Source organism: Aythya fuligula, chromosome 1 (genome assembly GCF_009819795.1).
Source record: "Aythya fuligula isolate bAytFul2 chromosome 1, bAytFul2.pri, whole genome shotgun sequence".
NCBI lineage: Eukaryota > Metazoa > Chordata > Aves > Anseriformes > Anatidae > Aythya > Aythya fuligula.
Window position 1 is genome coordinate 48,759,045 of NC_045559.1, and position 16,848 is coordinate 48,775,892.

General features: G+C 33.0%; 1 protein-coding gene across 1 annotated transcript in view; it reads left to right on the forward strand.

Annotated features, from left to right (window-relative positions):
• Nucleotides 1-16,638, forward strand: part of DCN (decorin) — a 37,470-nt gene extending 20,832 nt beyond the window's left edge. Inside the window, exons 4-8 of the mRNA XM_032184024.1 lie at nucleotides 7,604-7,817; nucleotides 8,037-8,150; nucleotides 9,540-9,633; nucleotides 13,922-14,060; nucleotides 15,106-16,638. Of these exons, the coding sequence (XP_032039915.1) occupies nucleotides 7,604-7,817; nucleotides 8,037-8,150; nucleotides 9,540-9,633; nucleotides 13,922-14,060; nucleotides 15,106-15,300 (756 nt within the window). The 3' untranslated portion in view covers nucleotides 15,301-16,638. The remainder of the gene's footprint in view (nucleotides 1-7,603; nucleotides 7,818-8,036; nucleotides 8,151-9,539; nucleotides 9,634-13,921; nucleotides 14,061-15,105) is intronic.
• The last annotated feature ends 210 nt before the right edge of the window (nucleotides 16,639-16,848 follow it).

Sequence of the window (16,848 nt, forward strand, 5' to 3'; positions counted from 1 at the left end):
CATAATAATTTACCCATAGAGTACATTTATGTAAGTGGGCACCATCTTTATTCTAGGCAGGCATCATTCTCCTGGTGTAAGATCTGGGAATAATTCCCATTTTCCTCCCTTATATTATTCAGAGCCATAGTGAAAGGCGAATATTGCTTTTAATCAATATAATAAATAAATTTGAGAAAGTTTACTGTTGATAGAGGTCCATTGTCATTTTTTGTTTTAAGGATATGTGTGTGATGTAAATGTACATATATCACATATATATACTTTTAAAAATCGTATTCCCAAATACACATGGCTTGTGTTTGACAGTGTAATGTTAAAAATTTTCTAGACTCCTAAATTATGAAATCTTCTTAAGCTCTACTAAAGCAGAAAGATTTACATATATTATAGCTATTTTTGATCCAAAATCTGAAATAGTCAGAAACTGTAGTCAGTCTTTTGCATAAAGTGACTACTTGTAGTAGGGAACAATTCCCTAAATCCCAACTCATACTGGTATTGGAAATAAAAAATAAATAAATAAATAAATAAATAAATAAATAATCCTGCAGACATCACTCACCATAGGACTAATAGTTTTTTAAAAAGTTTTTCATGAACAAGTTAGTTTGAACCTGAAGTTCAATTTGTACTAAAAGCTGAAGTTAGCAGAAAGGATCTACCTATACCTTGTCTGTGGCTTTTCTTTCAATACAAAATTATCTGATTATGTTCATAAATGGAAGAACAAGAGGACTTAACACCTACAAAGATATTCTGTGTCAATAATAAAATTTTTTAAAAATTCAAAGAGCAGTTAAAATTTGCAGCTATTGAATATGGCAAACAGGTACAAAAGTATGCAATAAGGGAATATTTAACTGCAAGCAATAAATGCCTGCAAAGGAAGATAACCAGAAATCATTAGTCAATAGTTGTGATGTACCTGATATTTTTGTAGCTTTCAATTAATCTATGAAAATGTGACTAAACTATTAGAGTTGTACTACAAAAACTGAATGAGACTTCATACTATTAAAAAATGAAACATGAAATATACTTTTACTCAGAGGACTCAGGAGAAAAGTGAAAAATAGAAGACAGACCATTTTAGAGCTAAGGACAGGGTTTTACAGTTTAAGAAAATTGTCTGATACTGTGTAAAAGGTTTGCTTATTTAGACTTGTGGCAAAACAGTTACAGAGATGATGCTATTGTAAAAAGGCAGAAGATATCTTTTTTTTTTTTTTTTTTTTTACAACTGTCAGAATTTTCCAGCCAAACTAAGCCTTCTGAATAAAATACAATACTTTGACCCCATAGACATATTAAAGAATCCAAAATACTATGTGAGTAAGCTTTTGTGCACATTGAAAGAAAAGTTTACAAAAACAGCACATAACAGAACATGTTATGTGGCAAAGCTAGAACAAACCAGTAAGATACCTGGCACTTGGAAAAAGAGGTAAGAGATAATGTATTGGATCACTATAAGAACAACACAAACAACAAAATAGTGACTGTATACTTTCCCAGCAGGAATTTTTCAATGCTATAGTGTTAGTACAGCAGAAGGAGACGAATGCACTATTGGCCTGAAATCAAATAGAATGTTGCTTAAGATGTTAGAGATATGCAAAGCCACAGTTGCATGTGCAACAGAGTTCAACCTATTTGTATTTATACTTAAAGAAAAGATTTGCACAAATCTTTTTTATAAATAAAGATTTCAGGTTGGGACTTAAAGTTATAACCATACAAAAAATAAGCATTTATCATATTAAGTGTGTGGGCAAATAAACTGAAACAATATTTGTAACAATATCTAGTAAAAAAAAAAAAAAAAAGTGGACAAAATGTTTCATATCCTCATTATTATTTGTTGTTGTTGTTTTGTTTTGCTTTGCTCTGTTTTTAACCAAAAGAAGACTCCCTATGGAAGGACAACCATCTAGATTAACTGAGGAAAAGCCTAAGAACATCTTCCAGAAACACAGAAAAAAACTCCTAATAGATCAAAAAATATTAATGAAACACAGTTTTCTAATGTTTCATTACAGCTTTAGTACCTATTTCCCAATCATAATCAAATGAGAAGTTAAGTGAACTTACTGATCTACGAATCACAGAATGAAGAATCAGTAGCCACAAGCTTACTGTAAAAAAGATGGAAATGTCTGCCCAGGTTCTTCCTGTGAACTTGATTCCCACTATCATCTATAGCAGATATTTTTAATAGAACTGAGAGGGAGACACTTCTCTTTCCAGCTTGGATAATCTGTAGGTGTCTGACAATTATTCTGAGGAAAATAATAATAATAATAATAATAATAATAATATATATATATATATTTATAAAAAGGTGTTGATCTTTCTGAAATGCAACACTCCCTTAGAGAGATCCTATTTCCTCCTTTACATTATGCTTAACACACTATGAGATTTTCCACTAAAGCAGCAATATGCAACACATAACATGCATGTAAAGCATTATTTTTTATTTTTTTTTTAATCTGCAGAAGACAAAGAACTTTTTGTGTGAGCAAAATAGCAGGAGAAAATAGTTTGACATCCTCAAAATTTTAGAGAGATTCAGAATGTTAAACTAAAGGAAAAAAATAGAATAAAGCAGTAAAATAAACAAGTAATTTATGATAAAATAAATGACATAAATATTTGCCCCAGTTGACAAGGGCAGTGTTGTGCCCTTGAAGAAAGGGCAAGTGGCTCTAGAATGCCAGAGCATAAGGATTATTTTTATTGGAGCAGTAAAATGTAGAGCCAGCAGTTCTCTGGTCATCTGTGCAAGTCATGTTACACAACACTTACTAGTGATGGCTCAAACTCAGTGCAAACTAGATCTACACCAGGCTCCTCAGCTTGCTGAGATTACTCAACAAGCTTCTGTGGATGCGATCAAACTGTTTTCCACAGCCTTCTTTCCTCAAGTGGCAGGCTTGTTTCAATGCCATCTCCTTCTTCCATCCATTTCTTCCATCTCCTTCCTATGTCATCCATTTTTCCTTGCCTTTCTTAGTTATGTCTACTGGATCCACTTTACTAAAACCTATCTTAAGACACAACATAAAAAGAATCCTTGCACCATTATTTATTTATTTATTTATTTATTTATTTATTTATTTATTTATTTATTTATTTATTACCTTTAGCCTTTTTCTGTCTTAACTCTCTATATCTTGGGCCATTCAGAAGCTAAAACATCTGGAATTCAATTCAGAGACCTTCTTGCATTCAGGGCCTCTTGGCTATTTCAAGTTTACCGGTCTTTACTATTGTTAAAATGACTTTAAAAATAAATGCTTATTTTGTAAAATTCTATCTTCTGGTAAAACATAATTAGAGAAGGAAGTAAAGTTCTTTTGGGGTTGTTGTATTTTATTTTAGTCTGTTTGATTTGGTTTGGTTTGGTTGGTTGGTTGTTTTTTGTTTGCTTATTTTTGTTTCCCCTACATGTGCACATTCATTCCTAATAATTTGGCAAAACTTGACTATATGTCCAGGATATGAATATGTCTTAATAACTGAAACCATAAGGAAAAAAAATAAATATTATTTTTATTTGGACACCTGATTCCTCAGCTTACAATTCTTAAGGCATTACTGTACATAGCAGCACTATAATAAAATAACAGGTAATAATATAGTACATAACCCAGGAAATTAAAAAAATTCCATTGGGTCAGCAGATTGAGTTTTCAGTTTAAACCCTGAAGGCCACATGCATCATTAAAGATTTGATGTTAGGTAAGAGTACCATCTCCAGCTGGCAAAACAGATGTATCAGCATGAATTATGCTTGATAATAATTTGCTGATTGTTTTACAGTTCATTTTAGCTTTTGGCAAGGCTTTCACTTCAAACTGTTCTAAACCAAGAAGGACAGATGTAAGGATGCAAAAGCCACAGAACAGTTCCCTGAGATTCTCACATAATAAAGTTGTACCAAAAGATACAGTATCCCTCTTCCCACCCCCAGCCAGAGCAAAAATTGCAGATTTTGATAACACCAAGAAGAACAATGCCATGCTAGTTCCTACATGACTGCCACATGCACACTCTGCAGTTTGTCAGGGTATATTTTGACAAGAGCATGCTAGCAAGTGTTCCAAAATCTTCATGAACTGTGAGCTCTCCTTTTTGTTTAGGGAATAAATATTTGAGGCAGAAACCAGACCAAAGGGAGATAAATGGCCAGACTCCCATGGACTTTAATTGCGCAGCATTCATGCAGTCTTTTTTTCCTTTTTTTTTATTTTTTTTTTTTATTTACTATTTTTTTTCAATTTTGTTGTAGTTGTTATTGTTGCTACAATAGTTACTGCTGAGGTAGTTCAGTAAAAATTAAAGTATCTTTGGAACAAAGCTTTTTTACTTCTCTGAGCACTGTGTAAATTGCAGATCATGATGAACTAGTCTATAGGTATTACTACATTGCAATATATAGTAATAAATATAACAAAGTCAATATTTATACTGTAAGAGCTGAATAAGAGCTGCAAAAGCTATGCTATACATATCATGCTATATATGCGTTTTCCTATCCATAGGATAAGAGTGTGAGCTGGTGTCATCCCTCCCCTCCCCCCCCCCCCCCCCCCCTTTATTTATTTATTTTTAAAAGAATCATCTTTATTCCTTCCACCAAGAAAAGGAAGCATGGAAGAAGATAGATTAAAAAAATAATAATAATCAGTTCCTGTGACTCCATTTCAGTATTACCCTAAGCTGTCACATTTCCATTTCTTAGGTTTGCCAAATTATTCCATACTAGCAGCATTGCAAGTGCTAGCTACGGTTCAAGCACTTTCAGCACTTTCAGATTGACTCTCATTTTAACCTCTGAGAATTGCTTGCCCTGCACAAAATTAGTATATGGAGCTGTCCTATAGCAAAATGAATATAATAACGTCCCACCATGCCATCTGGGCTATATTCAGGAAACTTAGTCCATGTGCATTTTTTTTTTTTTTTTTATTTTTGTCTAACATCCCTTCCTCAATAACATTGCCTGCAGATGTTTTCCCTCAGATTTTCTTCTCTAGTTCCTGTTTTCACTGACCTCTAAATTCCCCTGAGTTTTTCATTTAATTTTATTGTGTTTTGTTTTAACTTTTGTTACATGCAAACCATACGGGACACATTCTGAGGAAAATAAACAGCAGCACTCCAAAGCTAATAACTTCTTTCTTTAAGCCTTGCATATAATAGAGTTATTGTGAAGTAGGAAAGAAACCCATGGGTATGGCTGGCCAGGTGCTCTGCTGGTGTGTTATCATTTGCTGTTGCTCCGGGAGACAGTAAAACTTCTCTTGCAAATTCTGATGTGTGGGCTTGTTTTTTCTTTAAATCAGCACAGTGGTGTGAAAAATAATGTAGGTTTAAAATAGGAGGAACAGGGTCTTAGGCAGCATGATGCAAGAGAGAACTGATGTTCTGGTACAAAGAAATTGAAAACTACAGGCTTGTGATACTTTTCCAATACTTTTCCAGCTTATATCACCATAGATATGTTACCACAGTGAAAGTATTTTTAAGTATACCTTTGAGAAATATCATCTTTTCTAAATGAGATAGGTTTTCTGAATGTTTGAATAAAAAAATGTTTTGTGTGTTTCTGCAAGATAACATGATCATATTCAGGAAAGCATTGGCAAAGCAGAACAGAATAATCCTAAATACATGGACAGTTTCTGGTTTTGGTCAGGACTAACAGTTGTTCTTGGAAGAGCTTTAGCTATTCTCTGAACAGAATATTTACATTACAGTGCCTATCTGAATATATACCCGCCTGTTTCCAGTGAGAAGTATTTTGTATCAGAACATCAGCTGTGATAATCAAACCAAAAGGATTTTTATCTAAAAAGAAAACACGTTAAAACAGATAAGAAATAATAATAATAATAAGTTAAGGAAATATTTAGCTGAAATAAATAAACATTACAAAGCAGGATATAGGATAAAAATTACAAGTGCTCACAAGCCTAAACTCATTGAATATTGGTTTAAATATTTATGGAAAATAAAACTATGGTAAAATCAACAACAACAGCAAAAGAATGTATTTAGCAGTAGCTCATTCATTTATTCCATTATTATAATAAGAACAACGAGAGAGATTAATCTGTATAATTCAAGTTGTACTCTTCACAATAACTATATGTTTCCTGTGTCCTAATACCTGCAGTTAGTTTTAGTACACTAAGGGGAGAAGCTACATCCGTCTCCAAATTCTTACAATTTTCTCTTAGGAAACCAAAATTGATGTGTTCTTATGGAAGTTCTAATAACAGTCTGAAATACAAGAGAGCTGTGGCTGTAGCTTCCTCTGACCAATCTATTTATTTTGGGAGAGGTTTATTGTTAGTGAAATACTCTGCTGAACTGTGAATGACCTTTTCTACCTCCTCTTGAAAATGTGGCATTGCTAGCTAACATTCAAAATTAAAAACAGATCTGCTCAACTCTATGCATACTCAGAGAAACCATGTACAGAACACACAGCTTGCTTTGCTCAGGATGAACTGCAAGAGAAGTCCATTAGGGGAGAAACAAGCATCAAATACAATTTTATACTATTTTCTTACCCCTCTTTCAATTTTCTTGATAGGTAGGTGCTGACACAGATACCAATAAAAGTTTAATTCTGAAAACATTAAAAAAGTATTAAGATACACTGAATGTTAACTATAATATATGCAATATCATTTTGGGGGAGTGTATGAACAACTATTGTCTTCTGTTTCTGAAAAATGGCATGATGGAGTTAGTTAACAAAAATGCTCTATAGTTTTTTTCCAGTAATAAGTGTAAACAGATAATGCTATCCATATCTATATAGTCCATTATACCTAATTCACTGCACAAATATGTAAAGCTGTACGTCTTATAAGTAGATAGTAAACAGATGTTATAAGATTCATTCTCATATTTGTTATACCTGAAATCTTTTCCATTAGCCTTAATTACATTTCTGGCAGTAATGGGACTTTGCCTCTTTTATGTCATAGTTGATTAATCAATATAAGTCAGCGGTAAAGTAAAATTTCAAAAAATGGAGATCACCTATTTTAAAATGGAGACCACCTATTACAGTTAACAGAGTTTTCATGGAGGCCTCCCTTCCCTGACTGTACAGGGATCTAATTTTCTTACAGTTACCCAGAGTCTATATATCACAGTTAGGGGGAAAATAAATTAGATTCCTACACAGAAGAAAAAAACAACACTGCTTCCCCACTTATCTGCCTGGAGGGGTGAGGGAGGGGGTGGGGGGTGGGTGAGGTGTTAAGACAAATAGAACATTTTAATTTTATATGAATGTGGATATAAATTATGATTCTTCTGGGTGTTAACAGAAGATGCATATACCTCAGCAATGAAGTACCTTTTGTAGTTATTTTTAAGCCTTGTTTATCTTTTACTGTTCCAGTAGTCCTTAATCTATTTATTTTAGTACTGCATTGTATTTTCTTCAGTTCACTAGACTGGCTAAAAAATGATCAAAAGACACCAGAAAACAATAAGTATTTGTTTTTAATATTTCATTCTTAAGATAATTTTCCAGTAACCATGTAAGATCTCCTTCATTATTATTCCACAGGCATTAATCCTTGTTAACAACAAAATCAGCAAAATAAGCCCAGCAGCTTTTGCTCCGCTGAAGAAACTGGAAAGACTTTACCTGTCCAAAAATAACCTGAAGGAACTTCCAGAAAACATGCCAAAGTCTCTTCAAGAGATACGGGCTCACGAAAATGAGATCTCCAAGTTGAGGAAAGCAGTCTTTAATGGACTGAATCAAGTGATTGTCTTAGGTAAGAGCATAATAAATTGTAACAAAATCAACACAGTGTATTAAGATGTTGTTCTTAGTTCACTCAGTAATTTTATACATAAAATCTATATACATATAGAAAGCCAAGAAAAGTAATGAATTGTACCTCCAAATTAGCTTTGATCTATTAGAGATCTGAAGTTTAATGGACGTTGATACATAAACTGAAGCACAGCTCAATAACATCTTTTATTGGCAGAACTAGGCACAAATCCACTCAAGAGCTCTGGCATTGAAAATGGAGCTTTTCAGGGGATGAAGAGGCTTTCCTATATCCGTATCGCAGACACCAACATTACTAGCATCCCAAAAGGTAAGGACTTCAGTGAATATTTGAGAGATCTACATAGGTGTAAGATGGTGACTTTTAGTCAGCTCATGAAACTTTAACATCAATAAATTATGGAAGTCTTTAGAGTATACACTACTTGACTGCTATAAAATAAAATTAATAAAATAAAATAAAATATAAAACAGCTCATTTTTTGGTCAGTTGGCTTTTATTTGCTTGAAAAAAAAATATTGTTTTACCCTTATGAGAAGCTCCACAAGAGGTATACTGTCAAAAGTAAGCCATTTTATTTTCTTTTGTTTTCCTTGTCTCATGCTTAAAATAAAGTGGAAGAATGTTTTCACCCTCCAACTTTGGTTTGTAAACCTGATCAACATTATACAGATGTAAACCCCCCCAGAATTAACTGAAGCTCTACAAGCATAAAATCATCCTTCCATGAGTCTGTGGAGCTGAAGCCAAAAGACATACAAAACAGAAACAAATGTAAAACAGAAACGTTTTCAATTTTTAAAAGCATTTCATTGTAAATTAGGAAGGAAGGAAGGAAGGAAGGAAGGAAGGAAGGAAGGAGGGAGGGAGGGAGGGAGGGAGGGAGGGAAAGAAGGAGGGAGGGAGGGAAAGAAGGAAGGAAGGAAGGAAGGAAGGAGGGAGGGAGGGAAGGAAGGAAGGAAGGAAGGAAGGAAGGAAGGAAGGAAGGAAGGAAGGAAGGAAGGAAGGAAGGTTGGTTCCAATACAGAGGACATTATATTCAATTTATTCATTCTTCAGCCAGCAGAATGTTTTGAAGTAGCTCTACTTTTTTGAAAGTTAATACTAGTTGTTTCTTTCTTGCCACATTTCCTGTTTTGGCCCTTCCTTTGGGGAAACTCCGATAGTTAAAATATGTGGTAGCATTTTTTTTTTTTCCCTGAAAAACAAAATTTGCACACTAATATGTACCCCACTAAAAATAACATTAACATTGCTTTTCCTCATCTATGTAATCTCATTTTCTGCTGTTATTATTTATTAAATATCTAGGCACGAAGTGTTTATATATTTTTATACATGCATAGTCTGGCTAAAATGAAGACTCTCTTACACTATTGTATATGCCTTATTTATATAATCAGAAAGGCTAGAATTCATATCTATGAAAAACTTTGTTTAACTGCTTCTTAAGAATTAAATGCACTTTGATGACCTTAGGAGCTTGGACTTATTTCATGCCAAATAAATTGTTACTAGCAGCATCCAGATCCCCTGATTGTGAAAGTGCTTTGTTCTATTCATTGTTCTTGCCAAGTCTGCTAAAAATCATTTTTGTAACTGTAAAAGGAGCCTCAGCATAAAACAAGTCCATTAAAATGAATAGATAAATAAAATCCAGTTTTATCAAAAGTAATTTTATGATGTTCCCTATCTCAGGACTTCCTCCATCCCTTACTGAACTTCATCTTGATGGCAACAAAATCAGCAAAATTGATGCTGAAGGCCTGTCTGGACTCACCAACTTGGCTAAGTAATAATTCATTTTGTCTTTTTACATATAAATGTTAGTTGAAATTATAACCATCACAGATACATTTAGAAAACATAATTATGGGCTTCATCAGCATTATTATCACTGGAGCAGTAAATAGCTTAGCACAAAAATCTCCTAAGGACTTGTGCACTGAAATAACAGATCAAAACACTTTTTCTAACTACACTTCACAATTATTTTCAGTTATGAATGATGTATGCCAGGGACAACTATTTCTTTGATTTAAAAACAAACAAAAAAAACCAAACAACAACAACGACAAAATAAAAATAAAGAAAGCAATTAAAGTTGTTTGTTATGTCATACTTCCTTCATTGTATTTCCATTGGTAATTTAGGCAGTTTATGTGGGACATAGCTTATGCAAATTCTTCTGGAAACTGAGGAAAAACTACAGGAGAATTAACAGACCTTTTGCCAATGTTTCCTCTGTTTCTCAAAAAAGACAAGTTTGTAATGAATCCAATAATATGATAAAACAAAACAAAACAAAAAACATACAATGCAAATGAAAAAGGTTCACCATATTTCGTGGTGATTATACCTTGGCAATATGTGAATCTGTTGTTGAATAAATTTCTCTAGTTGTTGAAAAGTATAAGGAGAATTCCTGAAGAACAGTTGTAGACATACTGAATTATTTGTGAATTCGTTCACATTAAATAACGTGCTAAAATATGAAAATGAGCCTGTAATACATGGTCTTTTAATACCATGATACTTTAAAACACTTCTATGAAAATGGAGGTGTACTTGATCTACAAGACTATTACTCAAATTATTGGATCCAATCCATCAGACAAATGATTAACTTTGAATAAATAAATAAACAAACCACCTTAACAAACCATCTTAATTTCTTAGGTAGACGGTAATTTATTTTACTGTGGGGAGGTGTGCTGTCCTTCAGATGATGCAGTTTTTCTGCTTTTTGACATTAATCTTTGGAAATCATGGGTAATATTGTTGGAATTCCTTCCTTAGACATAAAGCAGCATGTAGAAGTGCTAATGGACTGCTAAAAATATCTGTCCCTGTGCTGCTGCCATTGTGGTTGTGCTGTACTGAGAAACAAGATACTCTGCTGATTGTGGTGTGGAAATGTGGAGCTGTTCTGAGTTGGCACCAGTTTTTAAATTGTTCTCTGGCCTGCAGTCAAGCAAGAAATCTAAGCATTGTCAGAAATCTTTTGCAAAGCTGTAAAGTAAGGCAAAATACAGACCTGGTGAAAAAGGAGGGCATTGGACATAACACAGCAGACATGTAGAAAGAAGGGAGCAAAGAGAGAGCTACAGAACAGCATTGGGGATAAATCTAAAGGAAAATATGATTCTTCTTCCAGTTCAACAAAAATAAGTTACCCAAAAATTATTTTTATTTATGTGTTTAAGACTTCAGAAACATGCGTGAGACCACTCTCCTGGATTGTATCAACAGTGCTCAAGAGTCTAATAGTTGCCCTAAAATACAGTCAGCCTATGAGAAACATTTTTATTTTATTTTATTTTTCATGCGTGTGTGTGTTTTAAATCATAAACTATTCCATGCATGAACTTGGTGTAGATCTACCATTTATTTTCTCTTGAATTCTTGCATTCTAACAGACCGCCAATAATTCTCCTTTTGTTTGTTTGTTTTCCTTGTAAAAATACTCTTATGTCTTTCAAAAGTTTTCATATAATGCTGGAGTGGAATATATACATATATATATATATGTATATATATATATATATATCTCAAGAATGTAGACTGAACAAAGACTTTCCTGGTTTCATTGAGGAAGGAGCTCCACAGGGGAGTACACACATTATACAAATATTGTTATTAAAATCTAGATCCTATTAAATCTACTGAAAAGATCTAGCTGCATACATTTCAAGCTTTGAATAATGCAGTTTCTTAAAGTGCATATAACAAAAAGTTGACTGTTGGAGAAAAAAGAATATGAAAAAGATCTGAGAATTTCTTCCATTTTTAGATGTGGCTTTGTTGATGTGGAATGCTGTAATTAAATGAGCTGAAACACTATGTTAACAATTCATTAAAGGAAATAAAATTTGTCAATGTAGTAAGCAAGAGTCACTTTCCAATGTCCTCCCATTTTTACCATGTGGGTAAAAAATGGTAGGGGGAGAGGAGGAATGAAGATCATATTATTTCCTATTAATTATTTACTCTTAGTCAACCTGTGCTTTACATAGGAATCTTGTCTTATTTCATTTGTAAACAAAGCCCCAAGTGACTGATAGTTCATTCACATTTAGATGAGATGAAATTACACGTAATTTCACTGCTTATGAGTTAGATTTATTTATTTATTTATAATAATAGGAGTCTATATTTAGTATAGACTCCTCCAGTTTTACTCTTCCTCAAAAGCTTTTCCCTGCATGAGCTAATCCAGAGCTGGATCTTTTCCATATTTAATATCTCTAAATGGGTTACTTTTTCTTCAACAGACAAATATGAGAGTCAGTCCTGCTTTTCTCATGCTGTTCTCCCTAGTTATGAGACATCTGCTTATAGACCTGCATATAAAGTGAGAATTCAGATACGTGTTCACTAAGAACTTATAGTCTTCTGCCTAAATTTTGTCTTTGTTTTTTTTTTTTTTTTTTTTCTGTTTTTGTTTGTTTGTTTTTCTTTTTTTTACTCTTTATATCTGCTCCCGAAAGCCTTTGTAATTCTGTGGATCTCCAGGCCAAATTGCAAACTGCTCTGTAGAAACAAATCTCCCAAGTTTTATTAAAACTTAAGCTACTCTTCTCTACAGGAATTTTGTTCTAATAACTTTAAAATTAGATTAATAAAAAATTTTCCCTACCAAAATCTAGTAAAAATAAAGGGTGCTGTGAATTGATCTCCGAGTAAATGAAATCCTCATTGATGTGAATGGGAGATCTCATTAAGCTTTCCTTTGTCTTTTAATAATATGATAACTTTTCAATATTTAAATAATAAAAAATATTTAAATATTTAAAATATTTAAATATTTAAAATTATTACTGTTTATGCATAACATTAGCTAGCAAGATCTTTCTTTGACTGTTTATCCCTAAAAGAAAATTTCTGAAATGTGTTTCTGTTCTTGTACATTCCTATTTCTAGAAACATCTCTGCTATAAATATCAAGAAAGAATTTTTAGTTCTGTGATTTTGTACTAGATCCAGATTCTGCCTTCTGAAACAGGCACAAGCTACAAAGAATTACGGTAGATTGCTGTGAATCAGACTTTCTTTAAATTCGTCCATAGCAAATTATTTTATCATAGGGATTCTGATCACCTATATTAAATTATTTAATTGTTTCAGCTATTAGTAGGCCACATACTTTTTTCTCAAAATTATAAAAGGATTGCCTAAATAAAAATAATAAATAAATAACCCAAACTAGATGATGTATATCTAGCTTTTACAGAGGTAATTTTCTCAAAGGACAGCACGCTTACTGACAACAACTGCAGAATTACCACTGAATTCCTTACTGCAACACAGAACATTGTAACTTATGAGTGTCTTGAAAAAAAAAACACAAATCAATAAATACACAGTCTGATGATTGCAAATTTAAATTGTGTTAACACAGAGACGTGCAGATAGAACTAGGTTTTCCAAACTGGACATAAATTGTGTTAATAAACCAAGAACATGAAGTATAAATTGGGAGGGATGATTCAGTGTTTAAAGGTCTGGTTTGGAACATGAGGAAAATGTGTAATGTCCCACTTCTGTGTCCTGATGAGCAGATCATCACATATGACTCAGCTCCAGTTTCCAGTTTGCCACATGGCTCTTAACTCATGCGTATTTTGGGATGTGGTGAAGATTTAAAATTAACAGTTCTGGTCACCATGGGTTATGTATTTTGACAAGAAAGTTAAAGCCAGTGCTCCTAAAGTCCTGCAAGAAACTTTTATTCAGCTTTTAAAGAAAGGCCAATGGTTATGGGGTTATACATTACTATGTATATTACTGATGCCACAGAAAGATGCCATACAATGGCATCAGTAATATAAGTTATGAAAGTATGCAGTACCATGGACAAAGGTTGAATGAACTAGTGATAATTATGATAGATCTTATCAGATGTCAGACATTTAAATGTACTTTTCTAAACTAGTTCTTTTGGTGAGTCTAAACTTCATGCATAATTAGCCTGGTCATTCCTACTGCAGTAGTATATAGATGTAAACACTCGAAGAAATATGATAAAGTGGGCAAGTTTGACATCATTTTTTATTTGTATTTTTATTTATTTTCTGCAGATTGGGTCTCAGCTTCAACAGTATTTCTTCAGTTGAAAACGGCTCTCTTAACAACGTACCTCATCTGAGAGAGCTTCATCTGAATAACAATGAACTTGTCAGAGTACCTAGTGGGCTGGGTGAACACAAATATATACAGGTATGGTTTATTATACTGCCTCAGAGAGCAATATTTGGAAGACTCTGTGTGATATGTATATATGGTTATTCAGTTTTGAACAGAAAAGTATTTGTGCAAGAGGTAACTTGATTCAAGTTTTGTAAACCATTGAATTGTTATAGAAAAATTGCAAAATACGGGGGTACTCATTCTGGTTTTTGTGTGGGTGTAGCTATGGAGGTGTGTAGACCTGTAGGCATTAATTTGTATCTCTAAGGGTAAAAAACAAATACGGAATTATTCGTGTATTCTTATTTCTTCTTTGCTCAGAAAACCTGCTTACTGAGAACATTTCTTCCATTGTTTTTGTTTGTTTGTTTTGTTTGATTTGACTCAGTGTCATTTTTTATTTTTTCCCAAGAACCATCCCTTTGGTACCCTACAAAACCATGCCTTTGGGAAGGCAAAGATAAGAAATATATATTTCAAACCAGTAATATTCTTAAGCTCTGTGTAACTGATCTGCAAGAACCAGCTGAAATCTGTCTTCACTTAAACTGAGGTTTTACAGTAAAGAAAACTCCGCAAGAATGAAGACTCCCAAATGGAAATTGCTGCCTGAGTTTACCTTGGGAAAACTCATCAGAAATAGTTTCTATGGAGCAAATTAACCATCCGCTCTTTTAATTATTATTAGCAATTAATTTTGGAGTCATGAGAGAAAGTTGGAGAGAAACCAATCAACACCAAATACATTTTTTATATACAGCACATGCTTCTGAACCACAGCACTATATTAATAATATAACATTTGACTTCCCTTTCAGTTACAGTGTAATCAAATGATAGTATTACTACTGGACTCCCTTGCAGGATTTCTGTTTTTTCTCTAGAAATTATTTCTAATTTGGTATAATCTAGGTATTTCAAAAAGTAAGAAGAATCAAATGTTTGTTTGGAAAAGTGGGTGTTTTGTCAGTCTGTATAGTATTGCACAATGCTAACCAAGTATTTGACATTAAATGATTTATGTTATTTGCCACAGAAGCTTTATTTCTCACTTCTGCATTTCAATACTTTTCAGGTGGTCTATCTTCATAACAACAAAATTGCTTCCGTTGGTATCAACGACTTTTGCCCTCTTGGATACAACACCAAAAAGGCAACGTATTCCGGTGTGAGTCTCTTCAGCAACCCTGTGCAATACTGGGAAATCCAGCCCTCTGCTTTCCGGTGTATCCATGAACGCTCTGCAATACAGATTGGAAATTACAAATAGATTTCTAAAGATGGGGTTCAGTTGTATTTCAGCTAAAGTACCTATTTAGGTAATAGGCCTGTTCAAAAAATTGTTGCTAACAATTATTGCCAAATACCAGAAAGTTTACTTCAAAGTGGAGATGATCCATTGATGTAAAATAAATTAATCATTGCAGATCTACAAGATAAAACATGCCATCAAAAAAGAATTACTGACTGTGCTTTAAACTGACTTATTTCAGCCTTCTTTTCCAGCATGCTTTCTGTGGTAATTTTTGGTTTGCTGAATGCTACAGTTCTTCAGATTCCACTGTATATGAGATTCGGAGTAAATATTTGTCAAGTTATGATATATAAAAAAGAAAAAAAAAAGATAGTGATTGAGCATATTTTTATAGCCACACAAGACAAATAGAGGAAAAAAGGACTCTCAAGTCATTTTGAGACTTGAGAAGGTGAGAGTTACCTCCTTTAAATTTATTTCAAGCCCTGGAGGTTTTAAAATATCACTATAATACTAAGCTAATTCTGAATGTATCTATTTAGCAAAGGCAAATAAAATTGTTGCTAATGTCATTATTTTGGAAAAAAATAAAAATAAATTCAAATTGTACACATAGTTTTTTTAAGTTTGACATTCTTTTAGAGCATTGCTATTCAGGATTAGTCTAACATAATCCTAGTGAACAAAATAAGTGGTCTGCGGTACAAAACCTATAACCTATGTCTGGAGCTCAATTACTACATTTCCTTAGGGATAATCTCTCTTAACTTAGTCACAAGAGTAGTTTCACTGACTTCAGTGAGGTTGCTTTGCAGACAAAGGTATTAGGGTTTGTCCATTGGTATAAATCCATGTATATATCTAAAACAAAAATAGTAACAATTCCCTGTTAACTTGTTCTACATTGTACATTTGTCATCATTGTTTACTGATTTGGGTTCTTCAACACTGTTTTTAACTGTTGAGCAGAGATATGCAGGCTCCCTATCTGATGAATTTGTGGAATTTAAATTATGAGCAAAAACAGAAGAATAGCAAAAATAATAAGAATAAAAATAAAATAAAAATTGCAAGGCCTATCTGGACTTTGCTGGGACACCATTTGTAGAAGTATCTTCTGAGAATGATTTGAAGCTGTGCAAATTGAGATTCTTCAAAACATTGTAATGGGTAGCAAACACATCAAAGGTAGGCTGCACATTTCTACTGTCAATCTACAAAGCTAAACATATACTCAATCAAAATATCACCTTAAAAGAATCTTCTGCAGCCTCTTAATTCTCCAAAGTCAATCTCTCTAATTTGTAAAACATATATGTCATTTATATTAAAGAATAATGTAATACAGGCAAACTCCAAAGTGTTTGTCTTTATTTTTTTTTTTGTTTTGACAGCATGACATAATGTATCATAACTTTAATTATGATTAAGTCCAGAAAAATAAACCTCTTTGATGTAGTGATAGCTATAGTAAGAACAGGTTATGTGAAAGCTCTTTTCTTCTCTCTCTCTTTTTTTTTTTATTTTATTTTTTTATTCTCTGAAACTATGTGTCAGCATGTT